This window comes from Plodia interpunctella, chromosome 9 (genome assembly GCF_027563975.2).
Source record: "Plodia interpunctella isolate USDA-ARS_2022_Savannah chromosome 9, ilPloInte3.2, whole genome shotgun sequence".
Classification (NCBI taxonomy): domain Eukaryota; kingdom Metazoa; phylum Arthropoda; class Insecta; order Lepidoptera; family Pyralidae; genus Plodia; species Plodia interpunctella.
The window spans coordinates 9,280,689-9,306,052 of NC_071302.1; the positions used below are offsets into that span (position 1 = coordinate 9,280,689).

The 25,364-nt window shown below is 36.3% G+C and overlaps 3 protein-coding genes and 3 long non-coding RNA genes across 8 annotated transcripts; 3 read left to right on the top strand and 3 right to left on the bottom strand.

Moving 5' to 3' along the window:
• The first annotated feature begins 1,044 nt into the window (after nucleotides 1–1,044).
• On the top strand, nucleotides 1,045–1,656 carry LOC128672624 (integumentary mucin A.1-like). The gene has a single exon (XM_053749887.2). The coding sequence runs from the start codon at nucleotides 1,045–1,047 to the stop codon at nucleotides 1,654–1,656; it is 612 nt and encodes a 203-aa protein (XP_053605862.1).
• A 1,806-nt stretch (nucleotides 1,657–3,462) lies between these two features.
• Nucleotides 3,463–5,167, top strand: LOC128672637 (serine-aspartate repeat-containing protein D-like). Of its 2 annotated transcripts, XM_053749906.2 has the most exons (3): nucleotides 3,463–3,655; nucleotides 4,206–4,764; nucleotides 4,801–5,167. In XM_053749906.2, the coding sequence occupies exons 2-3, from the start codon at nucleotides 4,207–4,209 to the stop codon at nucleotides 5,119–5,121; spliced, it is 879 nt and encodes a 292-aa protein (XP_053605881.1). In that variant the 5' UTR covers nucleotides 3,463–3,655; nucleotide 4,206; the 3' UTR covers nucleotides 5,122–5,167. The 2 variants fall into 2 exon arrangements, with proteins under 2 accessions (XP_053605881.1, XP_053605880.1); XM_053749905.2 differs by having other exon boundaries at nucleotides 3,464–3,655; nucleotides 4,206–5,167.
• Nucleotides 5,168–10,489: 5,322 nt separating this feature from the next.
• Nucleotides 10,490–11,581, top strand: LOC128672630 (uncharacterized). Its single transcript, XR_008404991.1, has 2 exons — nucleotides 10,490–10,875; nucleotides 11,245–11,581. It is a non-coding gene; the product is annotated as an uncharacterized LOC128672630 (long non-coding RNA).
• Nucleotides 11,582–13,116: 1,535 nt separating this feature from the next.
• On the bottom strand, nucleotides 13,117–14,173 carry LOC128672639 (uncharacterized). Its single transcript, XR_008404993.1, has 2 exons — nucleotides 14,090–14,173; nucleotides 13,117–13,436 (listed from the first exon to the last, which is right to left on the bottom strand). It is a non-coding gene; the product is annotated as an uncharacterized LOC128672639 (long non-coding RNA).
• Nucleotides 14,174–15,972: 1,799 nt separating this feature from the next.
• On the bottom strand, nucleotides 15,973–17,327 carry LOC128672638 (uncharacterized). Its single transcript, XR_008404992.1, has 2 exons — nucleotides 17,220–17,327; nucleotides 15,973–16,296 (listed from the first exon to the last, which is right to left on the bottom strand). It is a non-coding gene; the product is annotated as an uncharacterized LOC128672638 (long non-coding RNA).
• Nucleotides 17,328–18,278: 951 nt separating this feature from the next.
• Nucleotides 18,279–25,227, bottom strand: LOC128672547 (uncharacterized protein). 2 transcript variants are annotated; one of them, XM_053749774.2, is made up of 10 exons: nucleotides 25,082–25,227; nucleotides 24,834–25,002; nucleotides 24,282–24,526; nucleotides 23,783–23,935; nucleotides 23,376–23,606; nucleotides 22,547–22,672; nucleotides 21,835–21,990; nucleotides 20,419–20,606; nucleotides 19,121–19,292; nucleotides 18,279–18,425 (listed from the first exon to the last, which is right to left on the bottom strand). In XM_053749774.2, exons 1-10 carry the CDS (start codon nucleotides 25,085–25,087, stop codon nucleotides 18,354–18,356), a joined length of 1,518 nt encoding a protein of 505 aa, XP_053605749.1. In that variant the 5' UTR covers nucleotides 25,088–25,227; the 3' UTR covers nucleotides 18,279–18,353. The 2 variants fall into 2 exon arrangements, with proteins under 2 accessions (XP_053605749.1, XP_053605750.1); XM_053749775.2 differs by having other exon boundaries at nucleotides 24,834–24,999; nucleotides 25,082–25,198.
• Nucleotides 25,228–25,364: the final 137 nt, after the last annotated feature.

Here is a 25,364-nt window from a genome sequence, read left to right on the forward strand (position 1 = left end):
ATTGGTATATATGGAAGTATGTTATAATATTATTACACCATCATATTTAAAGTACCACAGTATAAATATGCCTCTGTATTTAAAGATAATATTTAAAGAACATAATTAGAATGCACGCGATTTTAGGTAGTAGGGAGTTAATCTTAAACCTCACCACCAAAAAAGACGAGATTAATGGACGGCCACCAAAAAAGACGAGATTAATGGACGGCCACCAAAAATGACGAGATTAATGGACGGCCACCAAAAAAGACGAGATTAATAATAGCTAGCCTAGTTTGTGGTGGACGATCAGCTTGACTTTCCCGAGAATGTTCCTCGCTCACTACCACGTGGGCGCTCATGTCTCCACGGCACTATTTGTTTAGCATAGTAACTTGATATCTCTTGGATATGCTTTAATCTAATTACACAGTTTGTAGTAGGTACTTTTATATCGTGTCCAAATGCAAATCAAGACAGCAAGTATAGCGAAATGTGATTGTTTTTTCTTTCATATTTCATGAAAATCTGTACATTTTACCTGTTTCCATTGACTAATAAACTTTGTCTCTTTGTCTTTCTAATACCCGATGTAGATTCCGTTTCATCAGGACTGTTTTATTGTTTCAACAGAGATGGTTTCGGCATACAATTTAAATATTTGATGTACCCTGCCTTACCTCTATCCACTATCTATATAATATTAACTTAAACGTATGTATTTATGTATTATTCCGGAATCTTGTAACTCAATTTTGAAGCAGACATCTTCAACCGATTGAGCTGTAATTTTGTACACAAGTTATTATGTTAAGTATGACGTAACGAAGCAGCGGCTCCCGACTAGGGAACTCCTCAGCTGTTTACTGCGCGTACATGATATTTTTGTCACGCATTGAATGCAATAATATCTCCGTGATAACAATAAAATCGTGTGACAGGAGTGTAACCTGTGTTGTGACAACTTATTTTATTTCAAGCTTTTGTTCATGGCGACTGTGGAGAAGGTATCAATACCGATAGACAAACTGTATTTGTATTTATCCTTTTTATTAATTTCAGATGTCTCATCAATCCTTCGAGCTGTGTCTGGCATTGACTCTTAGCGTTCTTATATCATGTCAGTCTCGAAAAAATCCTTGTGAACCTTGTAAAGCTATTCATAAATGTACTCCAAGTACAACTGCATGTACAACTCCAAGCACAACTCCAAGTACAACTGCATGTACAACTACAACTGAAAGTACAACTCCAAGTACAACTGCATGTACAACTACAACTACAAGTACAACTAAAAGTACAACTGCATGTACAACTACAACTACAAGTACAACTGAAAGTACAACTGCATGTACAAATAAAAGTACTACTGAAACTACAACTGAAACCACAACAAAATCCGTAGTTGTAACCGTAGATTCAACTCTGGATGGAATAAAAAGAGAACGTTACGAATTTGATTCAACGACTAAAAAAAGATTAGTAATAGATATAGAAGATTCTGATCCTGATGAGGAAACTCCAACGACAGTAGGAATAGCAATAACAGATGACGACACAAATAGAAAAAAAATTAACGTGACTCAACCTCAGGTGGCCTTGTTTCCTCTGTACGCGGTACCTTATCATTGGTATCCATCATATTATTACTATCCTTATTGGAATTTGGGTTAAGCGATTATTAATAAATTTTATTCATAAACTCATATTTTCACATTTTTAATAGAACCAAGCAGGCAAACCACAGAAGTTAATCTAGTTTGAGTTCTGTGAGAAAAACAGTAATGTGGCGCTCCTCATAGGAAATGGTCACCGCAGTGGCTTTACTGGAGTCCAACGAGAAGGCCCCTAGGGCTTCCAAGTTCAGTTCCCTCGGACTCTGACTTACAATTTACAAACTTTAGATTATTAAACTAGTGAAAATGTCTCCCAATATTTGAATACCATAGATAAAAGAAATATATTATATACATTTTATCTATGGATGATAATACGGAGTACGTCGAATACAGAAAAAATGAATATAATTACTAATAATGATTATCATTCCATAGTATAAAACAAAGTCGCTTCCCGCTGTCTCTACCTATGTACGCTTAGATCTTTAAAACTACGAAACGGATTTTGATGCGGTTTTTTTAAATAGACAGTGTGATTCCTGAGAAAGGTTTAAGTGTATAATTTATTATAGTTTCAACCGAGCGAAGCCGGGACGGACCTCTAGTAATTAATATAAGTAAGTATAATAGTAATAATTTATAGTTGGGGCCAGTTAATTAACCAGGCTTATTTTAGCATAGCCTATGAAAGATGTGTCACACACGCACGCAAATTGCCAAGTTGTGGCCGACATTTAAAATCACATCACAATCATTCACTCATATCAAGTGCTTTATTGTTAACACTGGTGTCAGATTTTATTGAAGTCGCCTAAAGGCTGATATGACTTTTACTACTACCTTGTGTAGACTACCTTATGTACCAGTTACTTGCTAATAGTTGACTACCGTTAACTATTAGCAAGTAACTGGTATTCGATTTTTTAAGGCATCGAACTTGACTTTACTACTACCGCCATCTAACGTCAGTAATCAATTTAGGTAATCTTGCACACTTGTAATCTGAATAGTCAGAAAGTGTGCAATTTTGCTCACGATACTTTCCTTCATCATATTGAAAAGTTGCTCAATGAAAACTACCTAATGAAAACTATACATGAATCAGGTAGTTATATCAACTCATAAGTTTTCTGGACTTCAAACCTAGTGCTTTTCGACAACAGTCAGGCAGGAGGCATTTATACCACGGGGCCACTAACGGTTTATGGAGCTTATTTAAGTAATGGCGTCTAACGTCATTACTTAAATAAATAACTGTCATTGTTTCACAAAAGCCGACACAAAAATGGGCGACCCCATTGCTACGTTGTCGCTAAATTGTGCTTCGTTGTTTCCTATAGGTTTTGACATTGAGATTTTCCACGATGTTCTGCGTTGATCCGTCAACGAACATCAAAGCTTTGGTCAAAGTGACGGAGGACCATCCAAAGCGAAGTAAGCAATGAAATGCAAAAATTATATGGAGATTCGACGATACTTAGACACAGGTCAATGTTTAAACCTACAAGTGAACAACGGAGCCGCAACACGCTACATCAACGTAACAGAGCAATGGAATCGTGTCCCAGATCATAGAAGTAATGATCAGAGATTTAGTACATAGTATATTAGTACAATAGCGTTATAAAAATTTAAGTATTGATTTTTGAGTCGAACGTAGAGCTGATAATCAAATTCACCGCTCCAATCGTTAAAATACTCTTTGTTCCTCTAATATCGTTGATCACAGGAGAATAGAACATTTTTTTCTTGTCTGTTGATAGGAATTTTCCATAAATTGGCAAGAGTTGAATACTACAGTATCTATGTGTACAATCAAAATGATTTCACACTTTTAATTGTTTTTACTTTTTTGAAGATCCAATCAAATAAGATTAAAAAATCATTCGATTCCCAGCATTCAGTAAGGTTATAAAAATGATCTAATAAAAAAAAACTTCTATCTTTTTGCGATATTCTTAGAAGAAACAGAGTAAGCATAGACGCCTTTACTTAGGCAATCCGAAACGGGTTCGTTTCATCTCATTCCCTCGGAAAATTTGTGACTGAGACGCGTAAGTAAATAAAGTTTCCATATGCAACGATTCATATCAACATTTCACTTACTATCAAAAAACAAAACCTTTATAGTATCACTCGTGCGTCTGCACGTCGTTCCGTCTGTCACAGCCAATTTGCCTCGAATCAACTGGACCAAATCAGGTGAAATTTGGTAAGATGGTGCAATCCTATGACCCAAACACATACGAGCAGAGTAAATGAATATTTTCAAATAAGGCTGATTTTCGGAGATTGATTTCGGAGGATTGAGACAGAATCCCGGCTGCTATCACTGGTAGGCAAGTGTTGTGTTGGCTTATCAAAAGGACTTGGTTGCGGAACGCCACAGTCTAGAGACCTTTTTAACCTTAAGTGCCGCTATATTGAAGGCCCTCACGGTGAACTCCTTTATGAGGAACTCGCGATGAAGGAGCCATGGCGCTCTTATTTCCATAAGTTGCTTAATGAGCAGCATAAAGAGGTCCTACTACTGATGTACTACCTATGAATATACGCCTGAAGCCTAGGAGGCGATGTGTATGAATTCCTTTCTTTTTGTTCTAGGATGTCTCCGCTCTCAATATTACTGATGTTAGTATGTGTCTTCAGCGTGCTTATTTCATCATGCGATGGTTTAAATAAGGCACAATGTCAAAAATTTCTACTTTCTCGTAGTCTTAGAGCAGACAAAGATAAAGATAACGACAAAGATAAAGATAAAGACAAGGATAAAGATAAAGACAAAGAGAAAGACAAAGATAAGGACAAAGATAAAGACAAAGATAAAGACAAAGATAAAGACAAAGATAAAGACAAAGATAAAGACAAAGATAAAGATAAAGACAAAGATAAAGACAAAGATAAAGATAAAGACAAAGATAAAGACAAAGATAAAGACAAAGGTAAAGATAAAGACAAAGACAAAGACAAAGATAAAGATAAGGACAAAGATAAGGACAAAGATAAAGACAAAGATAAAGACAAAGATAAAGACAAAGGTAAAGACAAAGATAAAGACAAAGATAAAGACAAAGATAAAGATAAAGACAAAGATAAAGACAAAGATAAAGACAAAGGTAAAGACAAAGATAAAGATAAAGACAAAAACAAAGATAAAGATAAAGACAAAAACAAAGATAAAGATAAAGACAAAGATAAGGACAAAGATAAGGACAAAGATAAAGACAAAGGAAAAGATAAAGATAAAGCTAAAGATGAAGACGAAGCTAAGGACGAAACTAAAGACGAAGTTCAAGACATAGAAGAGGATAAAGATGAGGACAAAAAAACCGACAAAGATAAAAAAAAAGATAAAGACAAGAAGAAAGCGAAAGATTGTATAAAAATTATATTCGGAGATCCTCCTGAAGACTACGAACCACCTGATAAGATACCTGTGCCAGTTGGCGTTCCATCTGCAAATTATGCCTATTGGTATTGGTATTACCCATATTATTGGTACTATTATTATTGGGGTTAAGCTACACAATTCGATCTGAATAAAATAATATTAAATTATCATAAAATATATTTTTAATATCATTAATATACTAATATATTTTTCCTTAGTTTACAGTAGGTTCACATTGACACACTATAACCACTTAACTATCTTTAATAAATAGGTACTTACCTATGAAATGCCTTTTTTTTACCAACTCCCTCTAAACGTTATTTTTTTTTTAGATATAGCTTTACCTACTGCTCATCTTGCTTAGATTGCTGCACGCTGGGAAGCCTGATGCCGGTACATAATGCGCGTCGGTCGTGGCCAACTGCTGGTCAATATTCTATACTATTTATACGGGGTTGTTAGTATGTAACGCATAACCTACCAAAGGTACATAGAGATTAAAATCTTTTGTTCTACGACTTTTGTCTAAAATTCATAAATACAAAAATTTTCCTTTTTTGTTTTTAATGTCGTTTCTATAAAACGTTAACTCTATTTTCAATTCCGCTACATAAGTATATTTAGGTATTTATTTCTAGGAAAAAAATTACAAATAACGAAAAGTCGTAGAATAAAAGTTGCTTGTTTTGATGTAGGTACCCAAGTAGTTTTGCGTTTGATACCAGTGACCCTGTATATCCGGAATACAATAAAAAAAACTATCATTAACCTTGTATGTTATGTTAAAGGTTTTATTGTTTTTCAAAAAATTCGCCATGTTAGATCGATGCACTTTTGCCACAGATTTTTGCATTCGGCGAAAACAGTATTTTTCAAGTCGGCACTTTTTCCAATCGGAAGGCGATGTCTCCAAAACATGCCTCAACGGCTTCTTCTTGGCTTGAAAACCAATGACCACGTAATTTATTCTTCACGGTTGGATATAAAAAGAAGTTCGGTATAAGAAGACGTTCGGTGCCAAATCAGGGTTGTATGGCTGTATGGAATAACAAGACACCGATGATCGGTACTGTGATACCATAAGACTGCGATTGCGATGCATGTCATCGCGAAGGCTTGTCATTACACGGATGACCGTGCTTTATACAGTTTCACCAACCAAATATCGGGTCGTTCCACCCGAAGTGTGATGCATTGTCTGAGTTGATGGAGAATTATTCTAAGTTGTGGATATTTCTGTAAAAACTTCTGGTAAACAAATCGTCGTGTACCACTCATGATTTAACAGATTTACGATTTTCTAGTGGTACAGTAGACACTTGTCCATTTATACCAAAAAAAAACATACGACTATTTGTTCAAAGCGCTTTTCGCACGAGCAATTTTGTTGGGTTCGGTGTTCGGTTCATGCTGATCCTAACTGCTAATTGTAACTTAATTCATAACCAAAAATCCAGGATTCATCATCCGTGTAGATAATTATAAACAGCTTTTGATGCACCACCATTGTATTTTTTTTATTATATTTTTACACCAATAGACAGGTCAAATTCAAATTCAAATCATTTAAGTAGTCAGGTCGACAGGAAGAAGGAGGATAGTATTATATACTTTTTTACACCACCTGGCGACCACCTGGTGGAAACTGGTCATCAGGTACGATAAAAGCTAAACCCTAAGCTAAGTTAAGGTCTAAATGATAAGCATGATACACTAAGACTGGCCGCACCTAGGTGTGACGAACTGAGCTCGGCTACTCTTAGTGCTGTAGCCGTACTTCGAGTTTAAAAACGTCAAGATATGCTAGATCTAACATTTTTTTTTTGTTAAAATTCTTCAAAATACTTGAGTTATACACAGCTGTTTGCGCCGGGGCTGTGGAGCGAGAGTAGCACATGGTCCCGGCACAAATGCGGTTGGCGTTGGCATCGTGTGGTTTTAGTGGGTTCAAGTCCCACACACCTGTCCGGCTTCCCGTGGCCGGATGGACGGGACGAGGGTCTTTCCACACGTAAAAAAAAAAAATACACAGCTGCTGAGTCAAATTCCGTTTCGCTATCCTCAGCGCACATCTCGAGCACCGTTTTCTCCTCCTACCCACAAAGATGTGTCAGGACGCACCAATTACACGTCGATGAAAAGAAGAAATATAATAATAAGCAAAAAAAAGAATTAGAAATTATATAAAAGAAGTACTTTGTAAAAAGGCATATTACAAGTCTGATGATTGTGTGAACGACAATAATATTTGGCCTAAGCATGGTGCAGTACCCTCATAGCATATGTTATTGAGTTATGACATTATTTCGTACGTATTGTACATTTAGCTTTTTATTTATATATATATATATTATTTTGTGTGACAATTTTCAATAATTTTATTGGAAATACAACTTGTTTTTATTTTATTTATTCATTCAAATTTTGACATCTTTAATAATGATGTAAATTCATCCTCCTAATTTTTAATATATGTATAAGACCTATATTTGTTAATTGACGTCGTTGGAGAAAAGGCTGCGGTGAAGTTTCTTCTTCATCTGCGCTTTGGAAGCCGGCAGTAGACTTAGTTTAAGTAATTGTATATAATATATTTTTGACGTCAATAAGTAATGTATGTTATCCTAAATTTAATAAAGAATTTTGAATTTCAATTTTAATTTGAATTCGATGCAAGCTTTGGTTGCATAAAAATGATTTCACGGGCTTTTTGTCAAGAATTCGTAAGGATTTCTTGTCCTAGTTCTTTTTATTGTCATTATAATTAGTTACTAGTTTTTGCTCGCGAACTCGATGTTACAACTCCAGCAGCTGCTCCCATTTCGACCTTGCCTAGTTTTAAGATACTATTTAATTAATTACCTACATAAAATGTTATACGGTGGCGAATTTATAAGTATATTATTTTATAAGCCTATTTTGTGTCCCACTGCTGGGCAAAGACCTATCTTTCTGCTTCCTCGACTCTCGATTTAATACGGTTTCACGCCATTCTGGTAAGAAGCACAGGATGTCGCACCACCGTTCTTGTTCGTTCTCGGCCTGCCTCTGCGCCGCCGCCGACCGCCAATATAGATTTTCCTAATTATTACAATCAGATATACTTGTAAGCCTTAGCTTGAAGAATCACAATCATATTTTTTAACACTACGTAAAAAAATATCTTCAGGTAAAAAATTATGTTATAGTTAAAGGGGGACATGTCCACGTGATTTCGGTAAACGATAATAAAAAGTAAAGTTAAAATATACACAATATTTTATTACAAGTACTACATTAAACATTAATTATTAGGTAATAGTGTCAAAGACGGTGTGTAATACAATCCAAATTGAGAAGAATAATTCATTATCTACTTATTGACCAATCAAAATGATTTCACAGTTATGATTGTTTTTACTTTTTTAAATCCAATCAAAAAAGATTATATCAAGGATTTAATACCTAAGAAAGAATCAGTAAAGTTAAACATGATCTAATAAATAACCTTTTTTGACCGGTATTCAAAGTAGAAACAAAAGTAAGATAAATGTAAAATCATTCTAAAGAGCAATATTTAGTGATTATATTCAGGTGTACATCAGCCAATGCCAGGACCAGACAGACAGGACTACGTACAGTGTTTATATGATAGGCTGGAATCGTTTGAGGGACATAAACATATTACAAGCTGGCACGTTCGAGAGCCATAGTGGCACAAGATATTTCCAAGTGTCGCTGTATTCAAATTCACCGTGAGGTAAACTCGTGAGGAACTAGCATGTACGTTCGGAGGCAAAAAAGTAGGAAACCCTAGACTCCGACGCTCAGCGGCTGCGAAAGAAACCGGAAAGTCGCTCAGATGAGTGAGAGAGAGATTATACTTTCAGATACTTATGTCATTCTGTACGATTATACCCTATGTATTCCACGTGTATCAATATTTCATTAAAATTCATACAATACTTTTTGGGTCAAAGAGTAACAAAGACACAAGATTTATAATGTTTAATTGAGTAAATGAAACGTGACGTCTTGAGAAATATTTCAGTCGTAATATTGCTTGGAGGACCTTAAAGTTTGGATTCCATTTTTATTCTAGATGTCTCCCCTATCATTGCTGATGTTGGCATGTGCCATCGGCGTGCTAATTTCGCCATGCCATAGTTGGAATAAGGCACAATGCCAAAGATTCCTCAGTGGCCGTAGTCTTAGAACAGACGGCGAAAAAGCAGAACCTGGAAAAGACGAAAATAAAGGAGACGACCATAAAAAAAATGGCCACAAAGAAAATGGCCATAACGGAAATGGCCACAAAGAAAACGGCCATAATGGAAATGGTGATAAAGATAAAGGCCATAATGGAAACGGAGATGGTGAAAAAGACAAGGAGAAGAAAGAAGAAGATAAAAAAACAAAAGAACAATGTATAAAAATTGTATTCGGAGAACCTCCTGAAGACTACAAACCACCAGGTGGCGTGCCCAGTCCAGGTCTAGTTCCAATCACTTATTATTGGTACCCATACTATTGGTATCCATACTACTGGTACCCGTATTACTGGTATTGGGGCTAAACTGCAATATTTAAACTGAATTGGATCTCTTATGCGTTGTATAAACATTTTCAGGCTCATAGTGCGCATTGAAAATCAGTGTAATAAATATTTGAATACAATATTTTATTTGTCTATAAAACTGACTTATTTACTGTAAAACGTCTCATCAATAAATTTAAGAACAAGGTTCTTGTCGAAGTTTTACCTCCTTACACGACACGACTTTTACCTTGACATTTATTTATCTATGTATGCCCTTCTTGGCTTTCCTTTCCCCATGGAATTAGTAATACTCCCGTTGTACGAAATACTTACTAAATCCATGCCTTTCCCTCCTCTAACTTCAATTTTCACTTCGATCATATATTTTATGAAGTCGTCGTGTTTGTAAAGACCTTATCAAATAAAATCAAATGAAATAATATCATTTCACTTCAATATTGATCACCACGTCCACGATGCACATATAGGTATTAAAAGTATTTGTTAATATACGTATGTATAGATATAATACTAGCGATCCGCCCATAGCTTCGCAAATATTGTGCACTGGTTTTAGCCCGCGGCTTCGAACTCATGAATTTGTCTGCGAAGGCGGAACAAACACGATTTTCACACATAGGTACTTTCACCAGTAAAAAGTATAAAGTATTTCCCGATCGCGGATGGGATTTCTCATTTCTCACCCGATGTTCCGACATCCGAGATGCAACAGGGAAAAGATGAGAAGTCTGATGTGGAACTCAAAGAGACCAGCCAGCATCACAACAGCAACATGAAACTGGCGCTAAGAAGTACTTATCTTGTACGAGAGACATGCAAGATAAATATTTCTCGCCGCGAGCAGCTGCGAGAGACAGCTTGTATTAAATAATTAAATAGACAAGTAAGCATATACAGGTGAGTTTTTATACGTTGACATTATTATGTCTGTCTTTCGCTCCATGGACTGGCAAACAAAAATCTGCAGTTTTTCGCGATTTCACGGCTGCTAACATGCGAAACGTTATTGAGTATCATGGACTGAGCAGACAAAATATCAAAGTATAAAATATCATTCTGTAGTTACATAAAAAATAGTACAGTCAACCAGTTTCGTAGGATTGTATAGTTAATTCGTTTTATTCTGCCAAACTGCTAATCGCGCAAACAATTCAATATTCTTTCATTAATTAACAGATGTGCGCGATTCGAATTGAATTGGTCACAAAAATGCGTAGGCATCCACTTTTATTACGATAAACAACCGGTCCACTCACAGAAATACATATAGTTGATAGTTAAGTTATAAATGGCACCAACCCAAAAACCGGCAGAAGATTGTTCGGTGTCACCCATTAAAAGTAAGGTTGAGTACCTACCTACTTATAATTCGAATTAATATTATAATTCGAATTGAATTTTTATTTATAAAATTACAAACGTACTGTTTGCGTATTTATGTACACAACAGTCTTAATATAATATTTTTTACGTTATACTACAACTGAAATAAATTAGGTGGTACGAGTATATAAAAGGAAAAATGGCAGTTAATTTACATGGTTTTTGACCAGTGTAGGATCGTGAATTCACTCCGTCATTGGCATCAATGAAATCCTCTACTTATTTAATCCTCCTCACTGAGATTCTCGACACTTCTATGTCGGAATTCAATTCACCAATAATGACGTTTAGAGACAATTTGTTATTTGATAATTTTATCTTTTCAGATGCAAACACTGTGGATGATTTTAGCGATAAATTTTTCATTTTTATATCTATTATGCGTTTCTGAGCCGAATCGCGATTTGTGCACGCAAGTATATAAAAAACATGACGGATCTCTTCTTCTGTATATGCTTGACCTTAAAAACAACGTCAAAACACCAGAAGAAATCAAAAAAGGAATCGCCGAAAACGACAAGTCTGCCGCAGAGTGTTTCTCATACATAATTAGCCCTCCACCAAATAGTGAGAATCGCATTTTGACCAGACGTTACTATTCGTATTATCCGTATTATGGTTGGTGGCTAGTGGGTTAAGTAGATTAAATGTTGGTCTATATTACGAGCACTTTACTTTTTACCTACCTATTGAATCCCATTCTACTCATTCCTACTTATCTTCTTCTTCTTTTCGAGTCGAAGTAGCAAACACATTATACAATATAATATTAATACATATACCTAGCCACAACATTTGCCTTGTCATTGGCCTGATACAGTCATCTTTGGTGCAGGAGGAGGGACAGTTTGGGCAAGACAGCAGATGAATCATGCATTAGGTACTAATGAACAAGAAGCACAATAAACGCGTAAGTATGAATTTGCCATCCATGCCGTTTCCTCCTGATACTGGCTGAAGAGAAAGAAAGAAAGAAAATATTTATTTGCCAAAAACATGAGTACAAACAATCAAATTGATGTCAAAATGAATTAGACCTACACGTTTTACCGAATATAGGTATGCAAATATAAATAAATAAAGAGGAGCATGCTATCCACTACAAATCCAAAACAAAAAAAGAATTGTAATGTATACTAGCCCTAAATTCTATCAGAGTCTATCATTAAAGAAATCATTTAAAGTATAATAACATTTATCAGTTAATAAAGACTTGAGGTGCTTTTTAAATAGATTTAAATTAAGCTTTTATATTGATTTGGAATTTTGTTGTAAATTTTCGGTGCCATACATACTATGCTATTACCGAGACTAATAGAATAATACTACCTTAATGTCGTTATCAAAGGGGTCTGGCTATTAAGGCTTGTGGCGTGTGGTTCCGCCCTAGAATATGACCCATATCACCCCGTAGATTTCGTACGAGGCGACTAAGGGACACAGCCTAGGCAGCTGTTAGGCAACAATTTCATTCCCAAGGAGGGTTGACGTCAGGCAGGCGACTGTAAAATCACAACCGAATCGAGGCCGAATCTTCAAAATTTAAATGTGTTTTTTTTTACGGATTAGTGTAAAGAAAATCTGGCTTCCCGCCTTCACAACCCCGAACGCAACCGGGAACTTGCTATAAGAGAAAGATCTGGAAACTAATGTTGCAGAAGAACCAAAAAAAGTGGTTTCTGTGACTGAGGAAGAAACCGGGAAAACGTTCTGATGATATCAACAGTTCAGGTCTTTGTATTTCAGACCTGATATATATTTAGAACTGAACTGTACAAAGGTGCACATGCAACCATTTGGAAGTATTCATTGTATTCTTCTTCATAGTCGTATTCCTCATGGTTGTGGTCATTACTGGTCATTACGTGGAATGAAACACACATAACAACTTTCTTGGCATTATTAATGGAGTGGTTTACCATTGCCTTCTCTATTTCACACACAAGTTAATAATAATCAACCAGTGTGCAGATTTCCTCACGATGTTTTCCTTCACCGGAAGCAAGTGGTGGTCGATGTAAACAGATATATGAGTCAGATTTGTATACAAACTCATGTGGCACGAGTAGGATTTGAACCTGGGACCTTTTGATCTACAGGCGGGTGTCTTAACCATTACACCACCACCGCTTCTATATCATTGTATTGCATTTTCATGCATCACATGTGCAAACTTACAATAAAATAAAAAAACAAAATGCTATATCAAATTATTTTATTTAATCCACGTCTATCCCCAATAATAATAAACCGGATATCCCCAATAATAATAATAGTACGGGTAGTAATAATACGGCCAGTAATAGACCAGACAATCGTCGGCGTCTTTCTTACTTTCTTTCTTCTCGTCGTCGCTCGACTTGTCATCGGTTCTGAGGATCCTGGCTGCGGTCCGGAGAGACTTGGCGCAAGAGGAGCGGCCCGGTGGCCGGCGGCGCGGGCGCGCTTCAGTCTCGCATGTTAACAGTAGCAGACATAGACCAAAAGCAATTAGGATCACCGCTGCTCGAAGCGACATCTATAATCAAACAAACGTTTTAATTATCACCGAATCTCGGAATCATGACTTTTATTTGAAATATTTGAAAGTAAACATTTTTGTTTTTGGTTTTGTAGCCATCTGACAATAACGCAATATGTCAAGTTTTTATGTTCAAGTTCTTATGTTGACAAAAACACAAAGCCACCAGTGCCCAAAACTAACTTACATTATGTTTATGCACTCATTCGTCACTAGTGACGAAAGTGCACTAAAGTTAATGCACTAAGTGTATACTTTCGACAACACCTCAAAAGTAACGAAAGTGACCTAAATCAAATGGTTTGAATTGTGGCGTTTGGTCCCTAGAATAGAACCTCTCTAAATCCTACTGTGGATGTGTGGCCCGTCCCCTTAACAGCTGATATACAACAATATCATCCCCAAAGAGGTTTGACGTCAGGCAGGCAGCCGGTTATAAAAGCATAGCATGTTCATATTTTAATGGTCACTGCTCGGAATGGAAACACGCGACCGATGTTTAACAACATTAAGCCATCAATTTTGATGTCACTTAAGTTAGTATGGATTGAATATAATCATCCGTTTCGAAAAATATTTTTAAATTAAGGCAATTTGCTATTAATATTTTATGATAGGTATATAGATGGAGCATGATAAATAGAACTTACAGTAGTAGGACAATGAGAAAGCCCTGAAAAATTAGGTTTCGATAAACGGTTTTTCAAAATGAATTAAATGTACCTTTACCTTGGCTTATATGCCCGTGTCATGTCGGAAAATTTGTTTAAAATCAATTACTAACGGCTTAAATTTGACAAACCAATTAAAAACCGAATAATTTGAACACAAGCTTTGTCTTCTGGATACATTTCTCTGTGATTTGTAAGTAGGTAAATATAAATAAGGCAATATTAGAAATATTAATCACCTCTTCAAAACAACTGCAATTAAAATTGAGATTTTTAAAATACTGTACCCGCTAAATACAATTAAATAAAACGTTTTTTTTTTTTTCATTATAAAAGCATGGTATGTGTTACCATTGTGTCACTTTAGATTACTGATTGGAAATAGGGAATACAGAGTGCCATTGAGTATGAGATTGGGTGGAAGATCCACACTATCGCCATTCAGATTCATGCAGACGCGAATGCGTGAACATTGTGCGTGATTAGTAACTACAATTAATGCGTTTATTTATCACAATGAAATACCAGCAATATAAGTATATTAAATCCGCCAAAGTTTGACAAACTATTCGACTACAATATGGCAGCCGGCATTAAAAATCGCGGTGTGTCACGATAGGAACAAAATGTAGGTACATTACAAATTAGGTTTGAGATGCCAACTAAGTAGGTATTTTTTTCTAAAGAATTTCCTTCCAGGAAACTCTGATTTTTTTTTTCAGATGCAAGTTTCGTGGACATTCACGTCAATAACCATTCACATTTTGCTTTTAACATGTGATAGTCAGGAACTTACACATGAAATGTGCGTGAGGCTATTTGAAGACAACGGTGTGGCTCCAGTCTTCCACAGGAACAAGCGCAGACGCGGGATAGAGTTACCGAGAAACATGGCAGCAGAGGAAGTCGAAAGGATTTCAGTGGACTGTTTAGCCTACGTCTTCGGCTACTATCCTTACAATAAAACAAAACTAACATTTTAAGAAGATTTTAATCGCTTTTGACAAGCTTTTATATTACTTGTAATATATGTCACTGTCTCGGGAGGAATCTTGCAACTCGATTTTGAAACAATTATCTTTAACCGATTGATGTAAAATTTTGTACACACGTTTACATGGGATGCTATTACGTTATTATGATAAGTATGACCTGATGGTGCACCCAGGAACGGCTCCAGACGTGGGAACTCCACAACGGTTTACTGCACGGACACGATTTTTTTCGGTACACATTGAATGCAATAAGATCTCTCTGAAAACGATAAAAGCTTGTGACAAAAATGACACCTTTGTGAAAAAAAATATTACAAGCTTTTATTTAGTTACTCCCGTCCCGGATCCTGTCCTGTCTCTTATCTATAACTAGCGGCTTCCTTCCCGGCTTCGCTCAGGTAAAATCATAATAAATTATACATCTAAACCTTCTTTAGGAACCACACTATCTATTGGTGAAAACCGTATAAAAATCCGTGCAGTGGTGCAGTTTGAGTTTATCATGAAAAGACATACAGACGCGGCAGAGGACGTTGTGTTATAATATGTAAGGATAAGGATAAAATCATATGTTGTCGAAACTAATCGGTTATCCTAAACTCCACCCACGCCAAAAAGTCGTGGACACTTTACGAGTACATAGATTTTCTATCTCCTCAGCAGAATAATATAGACGTTGCTTTAAAAAAAAATTGCCTCTTTGGTTTCATACATTATCAATACCGATAGATCAGCTCAGTCATTCGTTTAAGTTAGTGCTAATGTGTTACTGTTTTAGTTGCGCCATTTCCTCAATGGTCATACAAGATTCTTATACCAGTATCACTATAAGGATGCTAAATAAGTATCAAATATTCAGACCATCTCTGAAAGTTAAAAAAACGTGTCTTTATTGAAATAGGTTTATTTACCCCGTGTTACACATTAACCCCAATAGTAATAATATGCATAGTAAGGATACCAAGGCCAATAGGGATATGGATAATAATAACGTCGTTTGTTTATGGTTGGCGAGTAGTAGAGGAAGCACTCATCGGCGACCTTTCTTTTGTCCGTGTTTGTCATGTCTTTGATGGCGAATCTAAGGGCTTTAACGCAGAAGGAGCGACTCAGTTTCCGGGCGTCAGTCTCGATCAGCGTAAATAGAAAGAGACAGCACGCAATGGACAATAGTAGTGCTCGAGCGGACATCTGAAATCAAAATATTTCAAATAACTTATAAATATACAAGCGGCCTGACTTCACTCCGGTAAATAAATAATAAATTGTACTAAACCTTCGTCAGGAACCACATTATTGTGAAAACCGCATGAAAATCTGTGCTGTAATTTTTTACTTTGTCGCAAACAAACAGAGACTTTGTTCTTATAATATGGAAGGAATTAGGGATGTCTAGAATATTATATTTTGTACGCATCGTTTCAACACAACATATGTGTTATTGTGTGGAAATAAATAAATGATTGAATACTTAAAATAAATGGACAACACTAAGTGTTGGCATAAAATAGCCACAAATAGTTGCCTGCGCCCAGATAGGGCATGCCCCATGTGGCGTTATTGTCATCGTGACCTACCTCAATGGCGACGACGCCATGGCAACTTGGATATTTTCTCTTCCAACATGGCCTTGTCCCTTTATTTGGGGCTAATTCTCGCCAGGACTGTCTGTCCCGCTTTGTTGGTGTTCAATCGAACTCGTTCTAAATCATTAGTTGTTGTCTACAACTCGCAAACAATTTGAACACAACGAGACAAAAATGCGGATCGATTCCATGATTAACAATAAAAGTCCATTTAAATTAAATTCAACATTTGTTGTCTATGTCTGATTTAAACATTCAGCAGCTGTGAAAAGTATATATACCTACTTCCATTGCGCGGTGTGTGAGAAACATCGAAATTCTAACGCCGGCTTTACTCTATCAGTTCGCCAAATGTTAACCAGGCTTACATTGCTGGTTTTCCATTGCGGTAATTCAAAGCACGCATACCAACTACGCAATGTTAATTCAATCGTCGGCATCTCTCCGAGTTCGGCGTTAGCGTGAAGGCATAAAATTTTCATTCCAAATGTATATTTAAAATATTATACCTCGTTTAAAAGAACTTACGTTTGATACGTCTGTCCCCTGGATACGATGGGACAATCCAAAATGGCTGTGGAACGCGTCAGTTAAATTTGTGCTACGGTTTATATACCTACTCACAGCTGATTCGTGTAATATCCGATAACGCATGAGTATAAAATCAATTACGAAACTACCAATTTACATAGATCAATTAAAATCTGCGTAAATTGAATACAATCGAAAAAGCTGTGGCGGGAGCGAGGTGATGTCGCAGAGCCAATAGAATCTAAATAAAATGTTTTACTTTTTTAATGTCATTATGGTTAACTGGTAAAGTATGCTATATGGAATTAAGTCCGCCATTTGTATCTACACATATTTATAATCTTGTGCAATAAAGTTTTAAACAAATAAATTACCTATTTATAGGCTAGATACAAACAGACACTGTATTTGATTAGGTAAGCTTTGTGTTACAGAAACAGAGACCGACTGTCACATCAGATTTATAAAATGTAAATTATACCCAAGTACAGGACGAATTCCTCAAGTACTACTTCCTGCATACTAGTTTTATTTCCAAAGATATTTTAAAATATTCGCTAGGTACTCTTTCGTATCCACTTCGCACGATCGTCGGCATCCCTAGTGGTCAGACCAAGGCTTAAATCATGAAGTAGTGTCATTACACCCACTATTTAATTCAAAGAACTAGGCGGGAACTTCGTAAAGGTCCCCAAAGGTCCGATTATAGGCTGACCTTAATTACCGGTCCTGTAAAGTAACATGGCTTTACCAAAATGACACCTAGGTATGTTCATGTCATATTAATTTTATAGGTACCTATTCTGAAATTTATTATTTTTTTTATTTCAGAAACCACACGCAAATTGCCATAAATTTATCGTTTAATTCATTCTAATTGGAATATTTTTTGTCTCCAAATGGCCAATATTGGAATGTAAGATAAAAACATTTAACTTGACAAAAATTTAATATCTCCTATGTATAGATAGTCCACTTACAGTTTTATTATGGTTTAGATTTATATCTAAAATTATAATGAGATTTGTTGATTGGAAATCAAATAATACCAAAATATTATTAAACATAATTATATTCATTGCGTCAACAAAATATATATTCTTATATACAAATAGGTACCAAATCACTACTTTACAAAAACTTAACACCGCCGATGATGTTCACAGGCCTTCCCTTGTACTTCTTGGAGACGTCAGCTTCGATCTGTAAAAATATATTTTAATCTTATCTATCTACTAAATTTAAACAGCCAAGACATGCTTAATATACTTTTAATCGATATAAAAAATTGTGAAAGTTAAACTTTAATTCATCAGTGATTCTTTTCGCTGATAAATTAAAGCCTTTTGACAAATATATATAAAGGACAATAATAAAACGATTATTGAAGCACTTTTCATAGCAGAGAACATATTGAAAGTGGAGCAGAGACAAAGAAAATCTAGACAAATTATAGACAGGCATAAATTGCTTTAAAACAATTTTTAAACAGTCATAATGTGGGTGTAATACTTCTAATAACTTAACATTGCTTTCACATAAAATTCTAAATACTATTCATTGTGTTACTACCGATTTGTGTTCATAATAATGACTCTTCATAATTTACTTTTTTCTACTTTTGGCTACATCGATTTGTCGTGTCAATTTACCTATCGTGAACAAATATTTATACCTAAAATATCGTGAACAAATATTTTATCGATAGGTGATCCCATGTTAGGGACAAATTTTGTCTTCTCTATCGATAAATTTATCGACTTGTCGCATGCTAGCCCTGCTGATCGAAAATCCGTAAGACGTCAAAAATGCACAACGTAATACTTAAGTTTTCACTTCTGTTGGCACTCCCGGAGTGGAACCTGCTTTTTTTATGCGCACCCGCCCAGCGATCATACCTGCGCCTGTAACTCATTGGTCCTCTCAATCAGTCGTGTGAGTGCGGGCCGCAGTTGAGAAACCCTGTCGTTGCATTGCGCCCTCTGTTCGGCCGAGCGGGCCGCCAGTTTGGACAGCTTGTCGCTGAGAGCCAGCTTCTGTTTCAGCTGTGCTGTTAGCACGTCTACGTATCTGAGAAAAAAATTACTTCTTAATCCTAACCAATATTATAAATGCGAAAGTAAGTTTGTTTGTTACCTCTTCACGCTATATCTACTCAACCTATCTTATTAAAATTTTGCACGAATGTAATTTGAAGTATGGAGAAGAACATAGGATACCTTTTACCCGAAAAAGTGGGCAAAAAAGCTGTATGATACACATCACTATCATAGTATACACAGGAAAGGAGATAATAATTATAATCCGAAAAGAGAAACGCGTATCCTAACACATTATAAAATTTTGACGACCTCGGTGGCGCAGTAGTAAAGTGCCCCTGAACCGAGAGGTCGGGTCATGATGGAAAATGATCTTTTTCTGATTGGCCCGGGTTATGAATATTTATCTATATATGTATTTGTTATAAAATATAGTATCGTTGAGTTAGTATCCCATAACACAAGTCTCGAACTTACTTTGGGGCTAGCTCAATCTGTGTTATTTGTCCTAATATATTTATTTATTTATAAAACAAAGTTCTCTGCCACGTCTGTCTGTCTGTCTGTCTATCTGTCAAAAACTCCTGCACGGATTTTTATGCGTTTCTTTCGTTGAGCGTCGGAGCCGGGTCCGCTTTCCTTTTTATTCTGCACTTCGTACAGTCGTCGGCATCCCTAGTTGTCAGACCATTGGCACGCATATCATCCTTGTTTGTAGTCTGGAAGTAAAGTTGTATGCAAATATTCCATCTCATATGGCTTATAACTATAGGAAAATTTGTACCTGAGTGAGGGTGGTTCGCAGAGCGTTTCGACCGCTGCGGCTGCGCGGTCATTACAATCCGTTAATTTTCTTGAGGAAGGAATCATTTCCAAAATCAATCATTCATAAAATTGACATTGCTACAGTAATTAATGTAAAGTTATATAGTAAAACTCATTTTTGTCTTTGTTAATTAATTTCAAAAATTGAAATGACAGCGCGACCGCGGCGATCCTCTGGCCATAGGTGGTTAACCTATGGCCAGAGGATCCTGTTGGCGGCGTCTTGTACAGAAACCAACATTCTGTTCGATGACGGAGAAACCACTCGTTTTCCACAGCCGCGTTCTTATCCCTAACTCGCCTTGTACGACATCCACAGGTTCACTAGTTACCTGGGTGAATGCTTGACGTTGTGGAGGTGGTTGACCTCTGGCGCGAGGATCCTGCTGGCGGCAACTTGAACAGCATCCAACATGCCGGTCAAAGCCGCGTTGCTCTCCGTCGGCAGATTCTCGATGAGGGAGAAACTCTGTTCATTCGTGTTCGTCTCGTATAAGCGCATTTTAAGGAACGACTCCAGCTGCAGACAAGAAATAATAATCTCTTTATTGTACAGTCAACAGCACATCGAGTTACCCTGCATGAACCTCTGTGGCGAGGTAATAGCGACGAGTTTGCAATGAATTTGGGTAGGTTGACTTGCTGTTGACTGTACCATATAAATATAGAGTACATAAAAGAAAAAGTTGAAGTACAATAGCCAGCATATCACTATTGCAGCTCTCATAGACGTCCGTAAAAACCTTCGAAGTTAATATTAAAAGAACATATTTTTTTAAGTATTCAAATTGCGTCATATCTGCACGATGTGTGTGTCAAAATTAATATATACATATACATAGGTATGTTTTATAATGTTTAATAGGTATAAAAGTACTAGTTTAAAGATCTGTCTGTCTGGCTATTTTTTTTTTATTTAACAGTTCATTTTTTATGTTTATAATTTTATTTGTTTATAACTTTATTGCACGAAAATAAGTACATTAATCAAAATTATTTTTTTCTGTGGTACCCACGGAAGACCAGCGTCGCGGTCCAAAACCGTGGCATTATGATGAGCGGGAACCAATTTGGTTATATGTATGATACTAATGTTACACTTTCATGTGTAACTTTGTGGTTTAAAAAATGCTGATTTTTTAAAACCATTTTCTTTTCTTTCTTCCACGTATATTACTAGCTGTTGCCCGCGGCTCCACCCGCGGTAAAAAGTACCCTATGACGCTGCAACTATCTCCACACCAAAATCACCTCAATCCGTTGTTCCGTTTTGAGGGACAAGAAACACACACACACACCTTATAAGGGTGAATTTCACAGGCGTTTGAACGCGGCGTTTCATTAGTGTCCGACTTTTTTTTAATAAAGATTTATAGAATATTATATTTAATATTTATAGAATTAAGTACTTTACTTATTTATAAAATAGGATAATTAAATTGATTACTGTGTATGGTACAATTTAATAAACACTAATGAGAGCCCGCGGCGGAGTTCAAAATTCTCGTGAAATTCACCCATAATATGTTATGAATAAAAATGTAAAATATTATTAACGGACTGCAGAATTGGCTGGTAAAAATAAAAATCCAGGACCTACGGAGAAACGTGACCGTTTATTAGAGAAAGAACGAACAAGAGAGTTGGACACAGATAGTGTTGCCGTAACCAAAAAAATAAAATAAAAATTATTACATTTTAATGTTGGTGTACCAACAAATTAGGAGTAGATTATTCAACACTGTTACCTCAAGCATCTGGTCGACGAGCTGGTTGCGGGTGGCGGGGTTGTCCAGCAGCGAGAGGGCGTCCTTGCCCCGCGCCACCCCGCCCTGCACCCCCTGCTCCTCCACCACTATCCCCGACTCCTCCAAGGATATCTCCGCTATGTTCGCGGAGAGATCCTGAGGTCGAAAAATTAAATATTTTTTGTCCCTTTTTGTTTATACAAAAAAGAGCGAGATGGATGTCGCTCTCTCATCTGAAAGTTTTCTAGGTTACCGACTGTTAAGTCGGGAGCCGTACTACTGTTTTTTCTCCATTTCTTCCCGAAGGTATAATATCCAATCAAAACAAACCATTTATTCAGAAATGAGACCTTCACAGGTACTTTTTCACGTCAATTTTTATATGAAATAGTTATTTCTCACAAGCTACAAACTACTGGCATTTCGGAACGACCACTGCTGAGAAGAAATGCCGATAGTAACTCATTTAAACAGCGTTGGTCCCTATCATGCCATTATTGTTTCTTACAATGTACATAATATAAACCCTGTGCAAAGTTGTGCTGGGTGTTGTTAGGTACTTTACAATTTAAGAAATATCATTTTTGCAATATTTTGCCCAAGAATTAACTTTTTAGATTTTATCTTTTATGCACATACAAACATAATTGGCATGTCAACAAGGAAAAAGGTAGGTAGAGAAAATATAAAATACATAAATTGTACGTCATACCACATTCTCAACTGGCGCTTCGCCGACGTTCCCCCAGTCGATCTCCGCCCCGTCTCCGTCACCGAAATCTATTGCGCCAGTGTCGATGGCACCAAAGTCTATCTGACCACTGTCCCCAAAATCTATCTGAAATTAATATTTGCTTTTAAAATTTTAGTTTGGCAGTATTTTTTTTGAAGATCACCAAAAAAATATTGCTATACAACTGTTAACACACTAGCGCCATCTAGTGACTTTAACTTGCACAGAATACAAGGAGAAAATAAATATCGATAAAGTAATACTTTAAGATAAACCTACGGATGTTACTACAATTGGTAAATTATTTTAGTCCTAGTTGGCGCCAGCTATTCTTAAGTTCATATATAAGCTAATTGTGCCTGTAATTCCCTCTCTTCGTCTCAGTTTCTATCGCAATACAGTACAACAAAGGTAATTCCGTTTCTATTTCGCCATCTAAATCCTGCTGGTCACGAAGCTAAAAACAACCATTATTGCACACATTATCATCTCTGCATATTGCGGGTTGTGTTAAGGGGTTGTGAAGCCAGCGCAAGAAAAGCCTTAAAATTTTAAGCCTTACAAGTTTCGGCTGCGATTTTACAACCGGCCGCCTGCCTCACGTCAACCCTCCTTAGGAACGCTATTGTTGTGTCCCTTATTCTCCTCGTACGACATCCACGGCAGGATATGAAGTATTCTAGGGCGGAACCACACGCCATACGCTTTATTGCACACTTTATTGAGAACTTAACGCCATTTAGCATTCTCAACTCTCAGACCAAACAGAGATAGCTAGAGACCAAACATAGCTTTTCAGATCACTTACTTGATCTCCGTCACCTCCCTGATCCGCATCGTCAAACTCAATGTGAATCGGGTCAGGCTCTACACTCAACGGGGGCTCTCCGTAGCTCCACTCGTACACTGTAGTGTTGCCGTACTCAATGACATATTGTAGCAACGGCAACACCTCTGTGGCCCGGTCCCCGAGGATGTATTTTGTGAAAGCTTTGTATAACTCTACGGCAGGTAGAAGCGGTTTCAGAGATTTGCCAATCTAGAACAGATATAAAAAATAATATTTAAGATAAAATACAGAATTTAGCCATGAAATACAGATGGTTTGTATAATTGTGATAATTAACTACTTAAAGTTTTAACATTTCACAGGTTCAATAAAGAGTTTTTCCTAGAAATGTAATTTTGATACAAGCTTTAATTCAATAAACTCACCTTATTATATATTTCTGGTAATTCTGACAGTCTGTCCACTAATTCCCTTTTGATCTTGTTCCCCTGAATGCCGAGCTGCTTGCAAAGCGCCAGGAACTCAGACTTGCTTGAAGCCTCATTCTTCAAATATTCTGCATGTTTCTTTTCACATTCCTGATGATATAAGGAGTTTTTGAGGACATTTTGAAAATAATGTAATTATCTACATACTTTTAATACTTTACTTATATATCAGTTGCAATCAGTTTTAGTAACTGTGTCCAAAACTTGTTGACAGCAATTATGCTAATGCGTAGTCTGTCTATAAATAGTAGGTAACTGATTATTACCAAAATACATTTTTTGCCAATGCAATACCAGATGAAATGGTCAAGATTATAAACCACCAGTATTGCCAGCCAAAAGGATACAGCACCATTTATTTTGTACTCTTTTTAAACAGACTATAAGACTAAAAGAAATAAAATGTCTCAAAATTACTGTGTAAAAAAAAACTTACAACTTGCATCTGTTCCGCTTTAGCAATCTGCTTCTTTAGTCCAGGAATCTCATAGCTAATGTTACGGACCAACATCTGAGAAGCTTCAGCCAAGTATAAATTTTCTTTTTCATAACTCTTCACAACATCCTGCCAGTCCTTCATCCGTTGAGACCCGTATCTACCGAAGAGATTCTTTGTATCCGCTTCTGTCTCTTTCAATATTTCTATTATCTTTTGGCAGTGGAAATAGTTAATGTAGCTGCCTGAAAATTAAAAAACCAAATTAGTGACTTTTTAATGTTATGTACTGAAAAGTCCTATCGTAATTCATAAGTTATATATATATATATATATATATATATATATATATATATATATATATATATATATATATATATATATATATATAGAAAATTCCCATAACTCTTTCGGTTTTTGTAATTTAATAAATGCAAGCAAAGCAATCTATATGAGTATGGCTGAATTTTTGTTTGGCACTTTCGAATTGCAACAAAAAGGTATAGAAGCGCAACGATGCCCTTCAAACATAAGGAATGTAAGGAATCTTACCTGAGAGCAAAGATGCGATGCCATTGTGAACAGGCATGTCCTGGATAGCATTGTTAATTTTTTCCCTAACTGCTATTATGTTCTTTTGCCATTCCTTATTCACATGTCGCCTGCTCACCAACCAGTCTTGCAGCTTTCCGATATTAATGTCTATGGGAATATTGCTCTCCTACAACAAGGTTATTATGAAAGTATTGAGGTCTAAGATTGTGTAAATCATAATTAGTATGTATATAAGTGAAACTTACGTCCATTTCTAGTTGATATGTGCTATTTCTTCTACGAAAAGCTATTTTATTTTGTTTTAGTTAGTTCTCAAATGTAAACAGACCAATGACGCGTCAACATACGTGTTGACGTTGTCACGGTGACGTGACGTAAATGACATTTGTCTGACGTAACTTGACATGTCTGGAGATGGCTATATCTTGGATTTAGATTCAATATTTAAACTGTATTTAGGGTTCCGTAGGGCAAAATTACCAATCGCACTTCTTTCCGAGCAAAACCGAAAATGCAACATACCACCAC

What these genes read in the sequence shown, in the direction of transcription:
- LOC128672624 (XM_053749887.2), top strand. Translation starts at nt 1,045, where the DNA reads ATGTCTCATCAATCCTTCGAGCTGTGTCTGGCATTGACTCTTAGCGTT.
- LOC128672637 (XM_053749905.2), top strand. Translation starts at nt 4,207, where the DNA reads ATGTCTCCGCTCTCAATATTACTGATGTTAGTATGTGTCTTCAGCGTG.
- LOC128672547 (XM_053749774.2), bottom strand. An exon ending in AAGCGGAACAGATGCAAGTT is followed by an intron (nt 23,936 to 24,281) that starts GTAAGTTTTTTT and finishes TTATATCATCAG; the next exon opens with GAATGTGAAAAGAAACATGC. An exon ending in CCAATGAGTTACAGGCGCAG is followed by an intron (nt 18,426 to 19,120) that starts GTATGATCGCTG and finishes ATATTTTTACAG; the next exon opens with ATCGAAGCTGACGTCTCCAA.